Here is a 19,452-nt window from a genome sequence, read left to right on the forward strand (position 1 = left end):
GAGCGGTCTACGGACACCTGTCATCGCCGATCGGGCTGACTGCTGGACCTTTTGTGAGGCCGCCGCGCAGAGAGATCGGCGGCACCCAACTGTGACGCCGGAGCCTTGGAAAGTCTGGGACAAAGCCAGCGAGTGCCCTCTTGTTGCTGGCGTCGTAGGCTGCCCCTGCTGCCCTTCTGAGGAGCTAGCGTGAACAACTGTACCCGGTAAGGGGGGGCGCGACTGCTTGTCCCGAAGTCCGAACAGGAGCGGACTTCGAGTTTCGCGATGCAGTGGGGAGCTGGCAGGAATTGGGCTGCAGGGCTACGTTATCGGCCGGCTCCGGTGCCCGCAGTAGGCCGAGAGTAGGCCAGAGACTCCCCGCCTGAACCACGAGCCTTGTGTGCGAGACAGTTGAGTCAGAGACTGCCTGCCTCTGCTGGTGCACATTCTCCCTTGGTGGAAGAGAGCTGTTGGGGTTCGTCAGGGATTGTAGGCGACCCTTGGCCGGAGCAGGAAGGCGGGTGCCGGCTAGGAGGGGGGGTTGGAAAGGCACAAAGAGCGGGAGGGGGGTCGGGAACGGCCACACACTGACAGCGGGAGGGTGAGGGGCGGGAACAGACACACACACACGGACAAAGCAACAAACTAAAAAACAAAGCACTCACCTGGACATCTTCCGGCAGATCTCTTGCTTCCTGCTCTCCACTCCTCCTCCCGATGACGTGGTGGAGGCTCGGCCGGCTGGGCCAATCCCAGCGCAGCCCTGGCTGGAGGCGGACGGCTGCTTCCTTCGGCTGGCCGGCCTGAGGAGAGGGAGGGAGACGGGCTGCCACGGAGCGGGAGGGAGGGGCTATCGAGCGACTTTTGTGCACTGTCCCGAGCAGGAAGGCAGAGGCAGGTGCCGGCAATGCCGGACCAGATTCGGGGGCGTTCCCGGCTTTCGGCTGACGTCGCGTGACGTCGGCAAAAGCCAAAGAATGTCGGGAACGCCCCCGAATCTGGTCCGGCATTGACGGACAGGCCCCTCGTCCAATGGCTAGGCTCCATTTATGGAGCCAGCCAATGAATGACGAGGGCCGAACCAAAGCCACACTACAGTTCTCATCAGGATTTCGCCTGCGCGAAAAAGATGCGCAGAGCGCATCTTTTCGCCAGGCAAAACCTAAAAACTGGCACAGTGCCTTTAAGGCAGCCATGACCCCCATCATGCCTCAGGGGTGACAGTTAGGTCAGTTCTTTCCGGCTCCTTCAGTCACGACCCTGGAATTCACAGCTCTAACTTTTTGACTTTTTTGTCAAATATTCTAAAATGTAATTATGTTTTTTTACTTTTTACTCGACGTGTTTTAGGTCTTAGAGTGAAGTATTACAATTTTTTTGACAGAAATTGGTTATTTTTCTGTCACAATGCCATCTCTTTTTGATCCTTGCCCCTCCTGTGGCAAGAAGAAGGTCAAATCTGAAACACATTGTGTGTGTATTCTCTGCCTTTCTGACTCTCATTCGTCAGAGACTTGCCTGCATTGCAAAAAGCTGTCTAGGCGTACTCTCAAGGAGAGAGAAAGGATACGTCTCTGTGGACTTTCTGAGAGGAAGAAATCTACATTCAGAGGAAGGTCTCTGGTGAGACGGTTAAAAAAGAGGTCCAGATCAACGTCTAGAAGTAAGATCCCGATCTGTTCCCCATCGGCCTCGAGAATGGCATCGAATTTACCACCAGCGGCAAAAAAACGGATGTCGTCGTTGAGACCTCCACAGTTGTATCAAACGACGCTGAGATCAAAGACTGCAGTTTCGACGTCGAGTCATCAGGTAACGGACCCTCCATTGGCGGCGCTCAATGTCGAGGAGTAGTTCCGTCGGCGTTGGCTCATCGTTTGACGTAGAAGTATGAGACTTCGTCTGCATCATCTCTCTGTTGTTCAACGTCGAGTCACAAGACTCCGTCGACGTCATCACCCAGGCGTTCGACATCAAGGCACAAGACTCCAGCACCATCTCAAGGGCGCTCAACATCTGCGTCAAGTCAAGGACGTTAGACGTCGCGACGAACGCCTTCGTCGTCATCAACCCCGCGGCGATCAATGTCGAGGCACAGATCTATCCCTAGAAGACGGTCAATGTCACTAACCCACCGTTCGACGTCGAGACATAAGCCTCCGTCGGTCTCACGTCCAGTAAGCAGCCCTCCATCACCATCCTCGTCAAGGGGATGGTGATGGAGGACACAGTGACTCCGCGTTCAAAGTCGAGACACTCGCATCAGTCGGAGTCGACCCATCACGCACAATCAAGTTCAAGACACACGTCGTCATCAACCTCAAGGTCACCGGAAGTGAACATTTTGACGTCGAGCAGTCCTGCATCTTTACCTGTATGCCCCTGTTCATGCTCTGCGACTCCTGCACAAGAAGTGAGGCAGAAATCTCCATCTGTGCACCTCTCTCCTGGGTGGATGTTACCTCTGCATCACTGGCAGAAATCTGAAACGGCGCAGGCATGAGGCCCACAGGACTACTCCAGTCTTCTTCACAGGTCTCCATTGGCTCGGCTGGTACAGGCAGTAGATCTCTCTTCTACCACTCCCTCAAGCCACCAAGATCATACGCTTACGCCGGTAGTCTCCTCAAGAAGATGATCTATGTCTCGGGGGCATCAGAGAAGGCACAGGTCACTGACACGTTCATCCTCTTCTACCCAATCTTCAAAGAGGGACTATTCTCCGACCCTTACAGACAGTCCTCCTTCGAGTGTCTCTACGGTTAATGATGTCAGTACTTTACAGGACGTTCTGACCAGGGGTGCTGCAAGTTCATCCTCAGTGATTTTTGAAACCTTGCATCACATATAAGCAGCCAGACCGTTGTTACCCTTGGTACTGGGGCTTCTACATCCTGTTATGAAAACGTTCCTTACACCAGCATCGCTCAAGTCCGCGCCAGTGAGGATCTTGAAGAAATACAGGCCTCTGGAAGAGGGTCCATTGTTTCTTAGATCTGTCCCACCTGCTGACTCTGTGATAAGTGTGGCTGCGAAAAGTAGGGCTTGAGAGAAAAAAGGAGTTCAGGTGCCGATCTGCGGCTCTTCCAATAGAGGGTTCAAGCCCCTCAGTGGCAGAGGCACCAACACCAGCTGTTCCAATCAAAATCCCACTACCAGGGATGTCGCACTCCCAGAGGGAGAGGAGCTCCTTGTCAATCTGCTGCCTCGGCAAAAACTCTATCAAAGCAATGAATGCTCACTTCCCACATCACCGTTTCCCACTCATATAGCCAACCACCTGGAAGAGTGGCACAGCATCAGAAAAGACCAACGGTTGTTAAGTACGCTGCAGAATGAGTACTCTTTACGTTTCTGACATCGGCCTCCTACGATCCCTCCAGTAAAAACTACGTGCCACCAACTGCAGCTCCAGCAGCAGGAAGTATCCACCCTCCTCCAAAAATCAGCCATCGCGGAAGTTCCTATATCGCAGCGAGGTCGAGGCGTATACTCGTGATACTTCCTAGTCAGGAAGAAAGGTCGCAAATCAGAATTCAGACCTATCCTGGATCTTCGCTCCCCCAACAAATCCAACCTGAAGGAGAGCTTTCACATGTTGGCTCTCTATCAAATATATCCCCAACAAGGAGATGGATGTGTTTGTTAGATATGCAGGTTGCATTCTTTCACGTCCCAGTCAGTCCATATCACCAAAAGTTCCTGCTTTTTCTGGTGGGATCGACCCATTATCAGTTCAAAGTCCTGCCTTCGGGTTGGTCGGCTCCCCGAGTGTTTACAAAATGCATGGCAGTAGTAGCTGCTGCTCTACGGCGCCAGGAAATCTTTGTTTACCCATAACTCGAGGACTGGCTTTTGAAGGACCCTTTTCCCCAGAGCGTGAGGACACACTATCAACATTGTCTAGCCCTTTGCCAACGGCTGGGTCTTCCTGTCAACTTAGAGTAATCGACTCCGCATCCCACGCAAAGAATCCACTATCTGGGTGCAACAATAGGCTCTGCAGTAGGAGAGACTGTCCTCTATCACTCTGAAATGCAAACAGATTCTGCACATCAACTTCCCTTCAGTCCATCAGGTTGCCTCTCTCCTAGGGGCATTGGCATCCTGCATTTTTCTTGTCCCCAACGCCAGGCTAAGGATGTGTCCTTTACAGCAGGATCTGGAGGACAATTGGGATCAACGAATGGCTCGATGGGACAACAGGATACATCTGTCGAAAGCAGCCAGAGCATCGATTCCATAGTGGATGACAGGAGAATCTGTTGGTAGGAGTTTCTGTTCCATCAGTCTCCCTCCTCTCAATCATTAATCACAGATGCTTCCCTCCAGGGTTGGGGACGACACATGGGGTCCCTCCAGTTCAAGGTCGTTGGTCGGCAACAGAACGATTGTATCACATCAACATGCTGGAGCTGTGAGCGGTGCATCTAGCCCTCAAGGCCTTCCTCCCAACTAGTCACCAGCTCCATTCTAGTACAGGCGGACAATACGACCACCATGTACTATCTGAACAAGCAGGGAGGGACTCGACAGGCAAGGGCAGGGTAGTGATGGTGTTAGAGAAGTGTGTGATAGAGGATCATTGGAAGGTGAGAGAAGGGATGGTTGTGTAAGGGGACCTCCCCTTATCTGTAGGACTATGTGATGGGATCAGCTTGAGCCTTGTTTTAATTTCTACTCTGCACTGTTTAGAGGGTATGTTGTTGGCAATTGTGTTTGTAACATCTCCTTGTGTTAAGTGTTACATATTACTTATTACTATTATTGTTTCTATCTGTACTTTGTGCTAGTAATATTCCATCTGTACATTGTGCAGTGTATTTCCTTACTATTTAATTGGGGAAGTGTGCGTTTATTTATTTTTATTGGGTTTTCATTGTTTATTGTTATATGAAAGGGGTAAGATGAGTCATATTCTTGTGTATGTACTGGAACCTTGAAACCATGGTTCTCTTGGAATGTCAATGATTTGAATGCCTTGCTCAGTTTGTGTTAAGGATGGCTCACATCGTGGCAGGCTGATTAAAAGAACTCCTAAGATATTCAGTGAGCGATTGAGCTTTATTTACTACATAATGTAGCCGCCTCCACATGAACCTAATGAATTTGGACAGTTACTAGATTACTGTTGGCAGTTAGAAGGCATGGGGATTTAGTTTACTCGTGGCCACATCCTTGCCAAAGGAGGGTGACAAAGAGCTTGGTACGCAGGTGCCATGGCTAACTGAGGCACATTCCAGTAAATTGTTATTACCTGATATTTCATCAGTGTAAACCTCGTCATGAGGGATTACTTTGGGGACAAAGCCACACTGTCCCACCCAGTTCTAATCAGCTGAACTACAACATCGCCACGCTCCCCTTGCACCTAGTCCTGGTCCCAGTCGACCCCCACTTTCGGCTTGACTCCGCGAGCAGATGAGGAAATGCACAGGACACTGGTGGTGGTTGGTGGCGTAGGACGGCAAGGGAGAGCAAAGAAGCACCCATGAAGCACTGGGGACAAGGCTGCAGAGCGCAAAGCGAGGCCACCATCTTCGGACTTAGTGACTGATGGAAAAATAATTTAATGCAACCACCGGCAAACATCTTTGTACAAGTTGCCGGTGAGAAAGGTCACAACCCACAAACATAGATGGTATGCTTCATCATTGGATTGCCTCCTTCATCTGAAATTATTGCAGTGATGAATGGGCTCCCTAGGTTCAAAGAGTACTTTTTTAGTGTATGTGAGGCGTATGAGGGATCCCAGTGATGAAGCATGCTACATAGTCTGGTGGGTTGAGGGATCACAGTAAATTGTTTTTATGTAATCCAAGATTGCATGAAAGTCATATTACGAGAAGTACGGGCCACCAGAAATAGTTTAGTATTTACACGGAGGACCCTCTATGTCTTTATTGACCCATGTCTTTATCAGGTATGGCTCTGTAACCTTGCCTGTTGTAGTCACCCAAAACATTGAATTCCTGTTAATGCGACACTTTAGCAGGCCCAAAGACTAGATGGCACATTAATGTAGGGAGTGTAAGTCTAGAGTAGTCACAAACTACAACATGCAATGGCAAAGCCAATAGGTCTAGCCTATGAGAGAGCTATTGGCTTTGGCAATGTGCTTGTCATGTTGTACACCAGTGTGGTTCACTGTTCAGCATGGCTAAAAGTTAGTGGCATGGAGTGAGGTAGATTGGGATAGAGTGGAATGGGGTAGATTGGGGTCGATTGGAGTGAAATGGAGTAAGGTAGATTGGGGTGGAGTTGGGTAGATTGAAGTTGGGTTGTGTAGAGGAGGAAGAGTGGAGTGGGGTGTATTAGGGTGGGGGGGATTGCAGTAGATTGGATTGGGGTGGAGAGTTTTAGACAAGAGAAACAGGGTAGATTGGAGTGGGGTGGGTTAGACTGAGGTAGAGTGGAGTGTGGTAGAATGGAGAAGAGTGGAGTAGATTGTGGTAGATTAGAGTGAGGTAGACTGAGGTAGATTAGAGTGGCGTGGAGTAGATTGGAGTGGAGTGAGATAGATTGAAGTGGAGGGGGGGATTGGCATGGAGTGGGTAAATTGGAATGGAGTGGGGTAGTTTTTTTTGTTTTAAAACAGATTTTATTCATCAAATAGCACTTTTGTGTCAGAGCTCTGTAACCCAGATACTTCTGTATAATAAACGTAATGCATTATGACGTTGACATTTTCATAAGATCAAGGAAAAAAGAAGAGCAATGCAGATGAAAACAAAACAATATTAAAAAAAAAACCAATCCCACTAACAACCTCCCAAGAGCAGCACAGCAATAAAACATTCCTCACAATAAGCGATGTCAGCACATAAAAACAAATAAGCTACCGTTTGCACCAACAAAGTGAAACCTAAACTGGATTGAGGGGCCCGTTGCAGAAACAGTCCCCAGCACCAAGCCACGATAGTCCGCCCATCGCTTCAAAATTTTTAAATGTTTGTGTGGGCACCCTCTTGCAGTAAAAATGGGAAGCTCCAAGCCCATGCAAAAGTCTAGGCCATTCTTCCATGCGGAGACTGAAGGTGCCACAGGAGCCTTCCAGTCCCTCGCAATGTCTCTCTTTGCCAGAACAAACCCAAGGAACATGAGATGGCGTTTGTATATGTTGCCCCCAATCATAACATGTAGGAGCACCAGCTTCGGCGAGTGGGGAAGGTCCTAACCCAATACCTCAGAGAGGCAGGCCATCACTCCCCTCCAGACTCATGACAAGGAAGAACAGTGCCAAATTGTATGTATCAGGGTGCCCTCCTCCAGTTCACACCTGAGACACTCCGGTGAGGCTACTAGTCCCGCTGCCCACAACCGAGATCTTGTGAAATACACCCGATGTAGATATTTAAACTGGACCAGGCGCAGTTGTATCGCTATAGCCGCCCCCGCAGGGGAAGCTAAGGCCTCCTTCCAGTCTTCCTCATCAAGAGGGCCGACGTCTCCCTCCCAGGCCCCTCTAAGCCTCTGCAGTGTGGGAGAGCAGTGAGTAACCAGGGATTGGTAAATTTTAGAGATCTTGTGATCCTGAAGATCTCCCATAAACACCTTTGCTTCTATCGGGTTAAACTCCGCCAGGGACTCCAGACCCTCCAGGCTAAGGGAAAGTGCATGCTGAAATTGGAGGTATCTATAGAATTGGGTTTTCGGCATGTGGAAGTCCTTCTGTAGATCCTGAAAGGATTTAAGGACCGGCCCCGCATCACATGCCCCAGGGTAGAGATACCAATGCTATCCCAACCACGAAACCCCAACAGAGTGGCTAATTGTGGCAGGCGCCTGTTGTTCCACAGAGGGTTCTCCTGCGTCAGTTTATTCCACCACCCCATCCTCCATAGGGCCTGCTGCCAAATTTGGAAGACGACCTTCGTCACCGACGGCAGCAGATTTCATATCGGTGCAGAGTACAGTATTGTGTGCAGGGAGAGATCCCCCATACTGTGCCGCTCAACGGCATAGGCCGGGTCGTCCATATCCCCATACCACCACTCGTTTAAGACGAGGAGGTACAAGGCCATATAGTAGGAAAGAATATCTGAAGTGGCCTGCCCCCCACAGTACGTAGAGAGGAAACATGTCCGTAGGGCACCTAGCACCGCTCCTCCCGCCTATAGAAGTATTAACCTGTCGAAACCACCTAAGGGAAGTCAGATAGGGGTGATTCTGCAGTTGATATAATAGACGGGGGAGCGAGACCATCTTGAATATGGCCGATCTACCATAAATTGACAGTGGCATATGGGACCAGGTCTTAAGATCCGCACGTGTTCCCAAACCAAAACCAGGTTCCTTTCCCAAGCCACGAAGAGCGAGTCTGACAGGAACACTCAAAAATAATTCATGCCCCCTGTGACCACTTGAACCGACGAGGCCCAGGAGACGAGTCCCGACGCATCTCCAAGAACCCACAAGGTGGACTTGCGGGGGTTCATGTAGAGAGTCGACGATTCCCCCAAAATCTGCATGATGCGGAGTAATCTCGGGCCCGTCTTATCCACATCGGTAAGGGAAAACAAATCGGCGTCGGCATATAATACTATACGATCTGATAGTCCGTGCGTCCATTCAAATCCAGACACCTGCGCATCGATACGCACCCAAGGGGCGAGGGGTTCCATGGCCAATGCGAACAGGTATGGAGACAGAGGGCTGCCATGCCGGGTGCCCCGTCCAATGGAAAAGGTAAAGGAGATAGAGCCGGCAACGTGCACTGACGCGGTGAGATCAGTGTAAAGCAAAGTCGGATAGGACAAGAAGCGTGGTCCAAAATTCAGACGGTTAAGAAACGTAAATAAATACACTCAACTAAGGGAATCAAATGCCCTGTCCATATCCGCCAATAATAGCGACGCTCATTCGCCCAATCCTCGAATAGTCGCAACCGCAACATACGCCTGTTGAATATTGTGACGGGTCACCCTCTGGGGCATAAACCCTGCCTGATCTGGGTGCACTAAAGTAGTAAAATGAGACCGCAGGTGATTGGCAAGCGCCTTGGCCAGAATTTTGGCTTCGACGTTCAGAAGGGAAATAGGATGATAAGAAGTGTGTTGATCAGGATATCGGCCAGGTTTATGAAAACCCACCACCTCTGCATGTCTACAGTCACGAGGGAGGCATCCCCACTCGCGGGACTCTTCTACCGCCCTGAGGTAGCGGGGCCCCAGCTGCAAAAAGTATTTCTTTAAAAATTCAGAGGAAAACCCATGCGGCCCTGGGGCCTTCCCTGAAGTAAGGTCCCCTAGGGTGGCACCCAATTCTTCCTCTGTAAGGGGGAGGTCCACTTCCCCACTCGCCTCATTTGACAGAGCCCTAGGCGGGAGGTCGTCGAGAAACCGGCCTATCATATCGTCGAGGAGACACTCTCTGAGGGCGTACAACTCCGCGTAATACTTAGCAAAACTGTCGCCAATCACAGAGGGGTCCGTGATGGACTCCCCGTCCTAATTTGCTATACCGGGGAGAGCCTGGGAATGAAACGTCCCTTGGCGCAACCGATGGAGCATTTTGCTCGACTTATCTCCCCACTGGTAAACCCGACTGCGTGTTGCCAGCCAGGCCTGGCAAGCCTCATCCAATAGGAGGGCGGCATAATTCTGTTGTGCCAGCAGCAATTGTTGGCGGACCTGGTTGCCCCCGTCTCACCTACTGTGCTAATCCAAATCCGTAATGCGAGCCACCGCGTTCCTCTCAAGGTTTTCACTGCACAGTCAGCCACCGCCGGCTCACTGATGCCGTCACCGCTCCCCGCCGAGGTCCCCAGACACAGCACTCTCCGGCAACCAGCCTCCACTCCAGACCGCCCCGTTATTGCGTAGCACATGCACCTGCAAGCCGCGCTCCGGGCTAACGCCATCTCGTTCCGTCGTGCAGTGCTCCACAGCCAAAACGGGGCAAAAGATACAGCCCCCACATGCGCCCCACCGGGTCCCAATCGAGGAAGGCTACACAGATCGGAGAGGCAGGATAGGTAAAGGATATTAGCTTAGGCTGGACGGAGCTAGCCTAATACACGTCCGCCATTACGGCTTGCCCGGCCATGTGCCGGAGTGGGGTAGGTTTGACTTTACTAAATTGGAGTGGAGTAAATTTCTGCGTAGACTGGAGTGCAGTGGGGTAGACTGGAGCGCTGTGGGGTAGATTAGGTGGAGTGGGTGGTGGTAGATTGGAGTGGAATAGATTTGTGTTGAGGAGAGTGGGGTTCGATTGGGGTGGTGTGGAGATTGTGGTAGATGGGAGTGGTGTACTTTGGAGTGGAATAGACCATGGTAGATTGGTGTGGGTACATTGGAGTGTAGTGGGTTAGATTGATGTGGAGTAGAGTGGGGTAGATTGAAGTGGAGCAGATTGGGGTAATTGGAGCAGGGTAGTTTTGAGTGGGGTAGATCGTGGTAGATTGGGTTGGATTGGAGTGGAGTGGGGTAGATTGGTGTAGATCAGAGTGGGATAGAGAAGAGTGGGGTAGATTGGGAAGGCTTCGGGTAAATTGGGGTAGAGTAGTGTCGATTGGATTGGGTGGGGTTGAGTAGAGTGGGGTAGATTGGAGAGGAATAGAGTGGAGTGGGTTGGTGTTGAGTGTGGTAGATTGAAGTGGAGTTGGGTAGATCAGAGTGGGATACATTGGGGTAGATTAGAATGGAGTGGGGTAGGTTGGATTGTAATATAATGGAGTGGATTGGGGTACATTGGAGTGGGCTAGATTGGAATTAGAGTGAAGTGGGGTAGATTGGAGTGCAGTAGTTTAGAGTGTAGTGGGATAAATTGTAATGGATTGCAGTGGAGTAGATTGTGGTACATTGGAATGGGGTAGCTTGTGGTACATTGGAATCGGGTAGCTTGTGGTACATTGTAGTGGGGTAGATTGTGGTACATAAGAGTGGGGTACATTGTGATACATAGGAATGGGGTAGATTGCGGTGGAGTGGAGTAGGGTAGAGTCAAGGGGTGATGGTTGGAGTGGTCGAGACTATAGTGGTATGTTGTGTTGTGTTGTGGTGTGCCGTAGCGTATCTTAGATGGGGGGCGTAGAGTAGAGTGGCATGTAGCGGAGTAGAGTATAGTAGAGTGGAAGGCATAGAGTGGAGTTGCGTGTTGTAGAGTAGAGTGGAGTGGCGTAGTGTTGAGGATGCATGGTGTGGTAGTGCACTGCCATTACAGACAACACATTTTCAATTGAAATGACTATTGCATTTACAGAGACATACAGTTTTTCCGCGCACAAATGATAATGTGTGGAAATGTCATCACCTAGTGTATTGATGTGTTTTGATCGTATTCAAATATTTGTTTCCACCACACTTCAGAATTTAAAAAAAAGTGTTTCATTTGTACTTTTGTAATTTTTATATATTCTGAAATATTAGCCCAATTCATTTTTTGTTGTTGTGTGCTCAATAAAATAATATCCTACACCCTCTCCTCTCACATGGCTGCTCAGCAGGATTGTCACATAAATCCTCTCACTTTGAAGTCCGAGACAGAAAAGTAAACACCAAGCTCCCTCAGAAGACTGAGCCTGCCTTTTGAACTTTGTCTTTTAATGCACTGCACAGCAAATGTTTCAAGATAAGAACACAATTTAAAGGTTTGTTTACAGAAAGCGAGTACTCTGGAGGATACAGTAAACAGGTTATGCTCTAGGGAGGGACAAACTCAAGAACAGCCTAAAGCAAATAAATAAATTCAGATAGAAAGCAAGAAACTGAGACCTACAAAGCCAGTGGTAAGAAACGAGCGAAATGCATCACCAGGGAAACTTTCAGAATGCCCACAAGAGGTTAAATGCAAATCAGGCAGTTGTGCTTGTCAGTCTGGTAGGCTTCGACCTAAAATTATAGTTAGATGCTCGAATTCCTTAGTATCAGCAGTACCATTTCATCCATTATGGGGCTATGGACAGAACCCAGGATAGAACCCTTCGAAACATGGATTTGGAAGGCAGCCCCCCCCCCCCCCCACCACCACCACCACCACCACCACCACCACCACCAGCAGCACCACCATCTTGTTCCACTTCACCCCTAAAACCTGAGTAGACAAAATAGTGCATTTACAGGTCGTGTATTAATTAAACCGAAGGCAACCCCCTAGATAAAGAGATTAGTGAAAAGGAACTCATGAACCTAATACCTCAGTATCTCCTACGGTAACCAGATATAGCATCGTTCTATAGAGAAAAATTAATACGATCAGAAGTACTGCATGCTCACTTTGATAATGGGCGTAGAACACAAGAATATGAGGCCGTGAAGAAGGCATGCACGGCTAAAAAATATGTCTCAACAAAAGCATTGCCCATCCTTTGACATCCCAAGTAGACTGTAATAAAAACATTTTGTCTGGCGACGTTATTTTTCACAGTTGATCGGATATGAGTTTACTGGGAACTCTGGGAAGTCCTGTAGCACGAGTTACTTGTTAAATAGGAGCGAGTAGATCTAGGGACGAGTAAGTTAGGTCGGATGTTGCAGGCAAAACAAAGAGTGCTTCTTTGGCATGCTGCCTGCAGGCTGTTTGCCAGTTTTCTTCAATATTCTGGTCCTCATTTATACTGGCTTGTAATGTGTTAAAGAATGAAGGCGGGAGCAGGAGCCATGTTTCAAGTAAGCTACTTTCTCACCACTTTCAGAAACGTATGCCTACAGCTTAGCTGCCAGTAGGCACTCCTGCAGCACCTCTTGATGGCCCAGTATTAGGGCCCTGACGTGTACCTCTGCTAACTCTCATTGGTCCCGCCCCTCTGGCAATCTCAGTGCTCGCAGCGTAAGTGCTTATTGTATTCAATTGTGCCTTGCCTGAGATGTTTGTGTCTCCCCCTCACGAATGACCTTTTCTCCTTTGCAGGTTTGACGAAGAGGTCCCAGATCTGCGGGCGCTGAAACAGCTCAGCCGGCGGAGCGGGGATGTGCCTGTCGTCTTCGCACTTGTGGACAGTGGAGACATTGCTTTTTACTCCTTCAAAGACTTTCATCTCCCAGTGGATGTATACCCCTAAACACAGCGTGGTGTGGGCGTGCTTGCACACGCACAGCTCCACCGAAGTTCTGCGAGATTCATTATATCATTTCTATGGGATAAATACTCATGTGTGTGCATGTCTGTCCACTGACAAATTCAGAGTGGGCCTGTATGCGGTCTTCCCTCCTTGAAATGAGTGAGCACCCTCTAAACTACTTTAAGGTGTGTTAGGCCTGACGTATGTATGTGTATATATGATTAAGGCCACCAACATACCTCGAATGTGTATAAGACAGCACATGTGTGAGTCTTGTCTTCCGTGTGACGTGTGTGAGCACATGCTTTCCTGTGCTCCCTGTGATGCGTATGTGCACACAGGAGAGAGCGCGCTTCTGAGCTTGGACTGTTCTTGAACCCTGATCTCCCGCGATGTGCACCCAGGAGATAGAGTGCTTCTTGAACCCTGATCTCCCGCGGATGTGCTTGACACTAGCAGTTTATCTGGGTTTGTGTTTGATCCTTGGTCTCCCTGAGATGTGCCTGCACACTTCTCATTCCTCTATAAAGTGTGTCCCCGGCCTTCTCAAGATATTAAGCTCCGTAGCTTTTTCTGTATTGGTGAAAGAGTAATGCTGCTTGACAGGATAGGTGCGGGCGTGCATCTAACTATGCCAGACCACAACTATATGTGTTTAAAAACAGTACACTATAGGGATCTATCCCCAAGGTGTTTCTAAGTATTTTATGGTCACTTCTTAGGAGAAGAAAAAAACGGCTAGCACACAAAGGTTTAATTAGTGACATACTACAGTATCCCAGGGAACATGATGTTACAAAATAAGTACACATTCCATTGAAGCTAATGGCCAGTCCTCGTAAAGATAGATGTGGTGTGGTCTCCAGCCATCTGACTCCAGACCCTGATCTCAGTGGATTGCCTGGGACCACTAACCTCCCTGGAGAGGTTGGATGTGGCCCCTTTGTCCCCAGCTTATCTGAGGGGGATGTGGGATCCCTGACCTACATGAAATACAAATGAGTGACCCGATGAGTAGATTTTAAAAGCGGCATTACGTATCACACAGTTGTGAGTTGCAGATAAATAAGCAGTGAGAGGAAAAATAACCAAGAAGTATGAAGCTAGAGTGGTCTTATCAAACAGTTTCTTAGGAATTTTCTAAAGTACTGCTTCCATTCTTGCTATAAACAATTTTTTTTCATAGCATGTGTGACTGCTCAGTAAAATCACATGGTGAGATATCTGAATTTAGGTATTTCAGCTAGTTTATTAGCAGATCTACAGACAGTGGGTTGAGTTATACCACGTGGTTTCAGCTTGTAGGTGAGAAAGACCTAATCTCCCAAATACACTTAAGAGATATTTCGTCTTAATTGTATTTCTTACAGGAAATAAGGTCCAGTGAAGAGGTTTTCTTAAGATGGATAAATGATCCCACTTCACCAGTCTAACTATAGCATTGTGAAATAGTTATAAATGATTAAGTACGGAGGTTTAGAAGCCTACGGAAAGTGTTTTAGGAGACCTCCAAAAACGAGACCTGGATCTTGGAAGTTCTGCTCCACCGATATGGCGGCATCATTTCACTCTTTGAGAAAATACAGCAAAATCCTAGACTTAAAACAGCACATTATTGCTGTGCAGCATTTAATTTACTGGACTTACCTAAAGAGTTTTCTCCTTGAACACCTTAAAACTTTTACCCTGAACCTACGCTGCCTCCTCACTCCTTACTTGGCAGGGGAGCAAAAGATGTACTCTGCTCACCACTACTTACCTATGCCCCCGGCAGCTAGCCAGTTTCCCTGCTACCAACTCCGCTCCCGTGTCTACTGTCACCTGGCAGCCCTTACTGTAGGTACTTCCCATGACATACTCGCCACCTAGTATCTTAGCCCCACTGGCCAGAGTCTTCCATTGTTCACCCACTTGCCATTTCCTCTTCTTGCTCACTCTGCCTGTGTACGCCTACTTTAAGGTCTGTGCCTTCCTTGTACCAGCCCCCCTCCCCTTTCCCAACACATTTGTACTCCATCCTTCAGTTTCCCCTTCATTTCACAGATTTCTTCTGCATTGTTTCAATTTTTTGTATTTGTGTAGAGCACAACTTGTATTGTTGTAAGATGTACTCTATACAGGTTCACATACATACAACAATACAAGGTAGAGTTGGAAGTTGGCCATAAAACCACAGCTCCATTGGTACTGGAGGAGGAGCCCCAAAATTACTGAGTTTTTAAGATACATTGTGTTTCAGCATTTATGTAGGATTTCATACTACTGAGTAAGCAATCTGATTTGTATTATGTTCCTAGCGCCCCTCCTAATTAAGTCTGGGCAGTGAACTCTGCTCTGCTCGCGGAGTTTGCAGAATTTTCCGCACTCCACTTTTAGCGGAGTTCCAAAAAACTGGAGTAGAGTTTTTTTCGCTCGCGTTTATCAACGTCAAGTTGGCGAGCAAGGAAACTCCACCTCCCGGTGATAACTTTCCTTGTTCGCGATCGTCAACATCAACGTCAAGTTGGCGAGCGCAAGCATGGAAAATCAACCTCCCCGCCAGATTTCTCAAAGCGGGCAGTCCGTTTGCTCATTGCGAGTGGTTGCGTATGCTCGCAACCACTCGCGTTGAGAAACTGTCTGTTCGCGTTGAGAAAGCTGCAGCTCGAGTAAAAATCTACTCGAACGCACAGTGTGGATAAGCACCTGGCACTGAAAATCACTGCGAACGGCATTTATCTAAAGAAACTCCGCCACTTGCAGAGCTCCACGTAGCATGGATGGGTTTTTTGTTTTACTCCCCACAGGCTTATTCCTAATCCCATTGTTGTTTACTGGTTTGAATGTATTTTAGTCTATATAGAAAATGTTGGATTAGGTGTATGAGGTTCAAAGATGTACTTCGAACAAAGTGCGGGAAACATTGCTATACCCAAGCATGAGGTGTTGCAGAGTGCAAAAAAAGACTCCGCTGGTATCACTAACATTTTAGGAGTGTCCTATATCCTAAAGTTGAGACCATCATACAGTTCAAGTAGATTGACAGGTGGTGTTTACCAGGACCAATACCCAACCTCTGGAGTGTGTGAAAATGTTCCCACACCCATGCCTAATGACCTTTCTCTCCAGTCTGATTTCTATTGTTTACTACAAAATTAAATGAGGGCTGGGACCCAACTTTGAGATCATCGCTTGGGGTCTTTTTTTGGAGCCAAACATGATTACATGTTTCTGAGAGATTTTATTGAAGTTTGTTGACCTTCATGACCTTCAACCAGAGTAACAGTCTTGGAAAAGAAGTCCATCAGGATCTCAAATTTAATATGGATAACAATTTGTATTTATATAAGCTTGCCTGTCAATAGCTAACAAATGAACATTTGTACTCGCTGAAGTATGTCATGTTTGGTAGAAGTGGTTCGTATTGTGGGTCACTAAATGTGTGCGCATGTGTGGCTCCTGACTTTACCCCCCTTGAGTGTCCGGTGGTGGATTGCATGTGTGAATGGTGCGACTTGTAATCAAAGAAAGTATATTTTTTAAATTATTTGTAAAATTTAATATGGTCTTTCCAAACATTTTAGAAAACATTTTGGAAAAACAGAGCAATAAAACCTTCCTGATTTCCTCTGGACTGTGAACAGTTTTTCCTTCTTAAGGTTTGAAGGAGTTGGTATGTAATGTTCTAAGCAATCCTACAAATATTGCCCAGTGAAGATGTTATGGCCAGTTTCCGTTCGGTGTTCTTTGCACCAGGATGGCGTTTTTAGTCCAACTATTCGTTCAGTGGCATTTATTTTAGCATTTCAAAATGGAAAATCTAGTTTGACAGTTCTGAAGTAAACAAAATATTTATAGGAAAGTTAATGTGCGAAAGAAAGGAAAGGGTACTTCCCTATAGTAATATTTATCCATCATGAAATTCTTATTTAAATTGGTAGATTAAAAGATCGACAATTTGCGAGATCTTTTACAAAACACTTATTTCAAAAAGACACTTTTATCAAAGATTAATATTTTATATATTTTAATATTATAAACATAGCGAAAGTCCAGTTATGCATTCTCTCAACCCATAATGTGCCCACCACTTCACCCAAACATTTCTGTGTTTCTGAAGACAACCATTGGATACATATAACCGCTCTTCTTGATCAGTCCATTCCTGCCAGCAATTTGGCCAGGGCTGGAAAGGCCGTTGAGTTCCAGTGTTTGTCAATGTATCTTTAAGCAAGCATGGTTCCGATCCCAACCCCAGTACAGTTACCACAGCCCCCTCCCAATCGTCCAGAATACCCAACAATACAATATGGGGACAGATTTGTACCACACCTCCAAGAACCCTCGAGAGCTTGTCAAAGATCCTCTGCCAATATGTTGTAATAACAGGACATCCCCACACCATATGAAAAAAATATCCATTCCCCTCTCTACAGTGGAAGCATGTGGGTTAAAGTCGCTTGTTTGCCCTCCACAACCTCGGGTGTGAAATAAGTCATATGTAGGTATTTGAGCTAGATAACTGATTGCCTTGAAATAACCAGCACCCGTGGGGACATACATGCATCTCTCTAGCCGGTGTGATCCAGCGGTCCCAACCACTGCTGTAAGCTACGGGAGGAGGTCAGGCAAGTTAATACAAATGGTCTTAAATATTTGCGATAGCCCCGCTTTCCATAGGGGGCAGTGAGGATCTTCTCTTTGAATGAGATGCTTTCGAGTACTTCTATAAGATATTCCTGGTGGGGATGAGAGCACGGCTCACTTGTAAGTATCGATAAAACTGAGATTTCTGTAATTCAGATTCAATTTGGAGATCATGACCGGACTTCATTTGCGCTCCTCGCCAAATATCACTCACTTTTGATGTACCCTCAAGCGCCGCTGAGTGCCTCAGTCATCTGCTCTTACACAAAGGTTTTACAAGTGTTATCTTCCGGTCCCATTCAGTCCCTCGCTGGGCAGATCTCCAAGCAAGCAGGGCTACCCTGGTGACTATGGCAGGGCTCACAGGATTGGGTTTCCATAGAGCAGCTCCCGATGTCATCCTCCCCACTAGTACCACTTCTACATGGAAGGCTAGTTCTCACCACCCACCACTCAACCAGCTGTTCATCATCAGCATCTGCGCTCCCCAGTAGCACATGCGTACATCTGCCATACCTATTTTCCCACTATATGGTGATTGCACACATTTACCAAAGGCAACACAAGAAAGTTGATTAAGCCATAGAAAGGAACAAACCTTAGCAAACCATTCCCAAAACCAAGTTTGTGGGATATACAGAGGGAAGTTCTGAAGCACATATAGGAGTAATGGCAACACCATCCTTTTCAAGCAAAACAAAAAGATGATGAACAGAGTGCTGGGCATTGTTAAACACGCACCCAGAGTCACACATCTGGGTTAAATCCAATGGTTTTTGCTCACCATACCACCCCAGTTTAGACCCAGCTATATGCAAAGCAGCCTTAACCCTGCTCCCCATGAGAACAGTCCAGCCTGAACTGCGAGGCCAGGTCATCCATGGACCACAAAACAAGCATCCTGGGACCGGTTGTGGGGTATCACCCCTCATCAGCCAGACTAGCTTCAATCCAGTGACATGCTGAGCATGGGAACCACGTCTGGGCATACCCTTCTCACTTAGGGCCACTAAAGCAAAACAAAAAGATGGACAGAATGCAGAACATTGTCAAACGTTCACCCCGTCACAGATCTGAGTTAAATCCATCATTAAATTTGCTCACCATGCCACCCCAATTTGAGCTCAGCCATATGCAAATTAGTCTTGACCCTCCTTTTAAATGTGGCCACCCTACTCGGAATATTAAGTGGGAGTTTGGTCGATCTGGTAGGACAAGCTCTCGTTCTAAGCATCAGGGGTCTCAAGTTGACGTTCCAGGTCAGATTGGGTTCCAAGCATATGTGTATTCGCAAATATTGAAAGCTAAGCCTGCGGATCAGCAGCTGTCGCTGCCACTCCACGTCTTCACTGTCACCCCTCAATGGGACCAGAAGGGATTTAACCTAGTTAACTGTGAGGCCTGAGGTTTCTCCTTACAATGTCAGCACCTGCTAGAGACTTCTAACTGCAGATTCCTTACCTTCGAATAATCCCAGGCATCAGACTGGATCGGAATTTTTTCATGAGCAGTACCCCTGCGTCCGGTAGGTGGCGTCAGCATCGTCCACCCTGTAAGTGACATGTGTGGTATCTATATAGGCGCCACCCTAGTGCGCTGGTGTCCTTTCTTTTCTTTTCGCACCACTCAGCGCAGACCCACAGAGAAGCTACTCTTAGTCTTTTTTGACTGGCCCTTTTTTGTTTCACTTTTTGTTCACTGATGTCCTTTGCTGGTATCTGGCGTTGGACAAGCTTCGGGGTCCATGTCGCTGGCGGCAGGCTCCAAAGCGAACTCCTTCATGAACTTCTCCACTTCCTTGTAGAACCACAGGGTGTCGGGATGGTGCTCACCCAGTCTGCCCA

General features: G+C 47.7%; 1 protein-coding gene across 1 annotated transcript in view; it reads left to right on the plus strand.

Annotated features, from left to right (window-relative positions):
* The window catches only part of TSEN54 (tRNA splicing endonuclease subunit 54), a 199,717-nt gene extending 183,122 nt beyond the window's left edge, over nt 1-16,595 (plus strand). Inside the window, exon 11 of the mRNA XM_078654528.1 lies at nt 12,832-16,595. Within this exon, the coding sequence (XP_078510654.1) occupies nt 12,832-12,982 (151 nt within the window). The 3' untranslated portion in view covers nt 12,983-16,595. The remainder of the gene's footprint in view (nt 1-12,831) is intronic.
* Nucleotides 16,596-19,452: the final 2,857 nt, after the last annotated feature.

Source organism: Lissotriton helveticus, chromosome 7 (genome assembly GCF_964261635.1).
Source record: "Lissotriton helveticus chromosome 7, aLisHel1.1, whole genome shotgun sequence".
Classification (NCBI taxonomy): domain Eukaryota; kingdom Metazoa; phylum Chordata; class Amphibia; order Caudata; family Salamandridae; genus Lissotriton; species Lissotriton helveticus.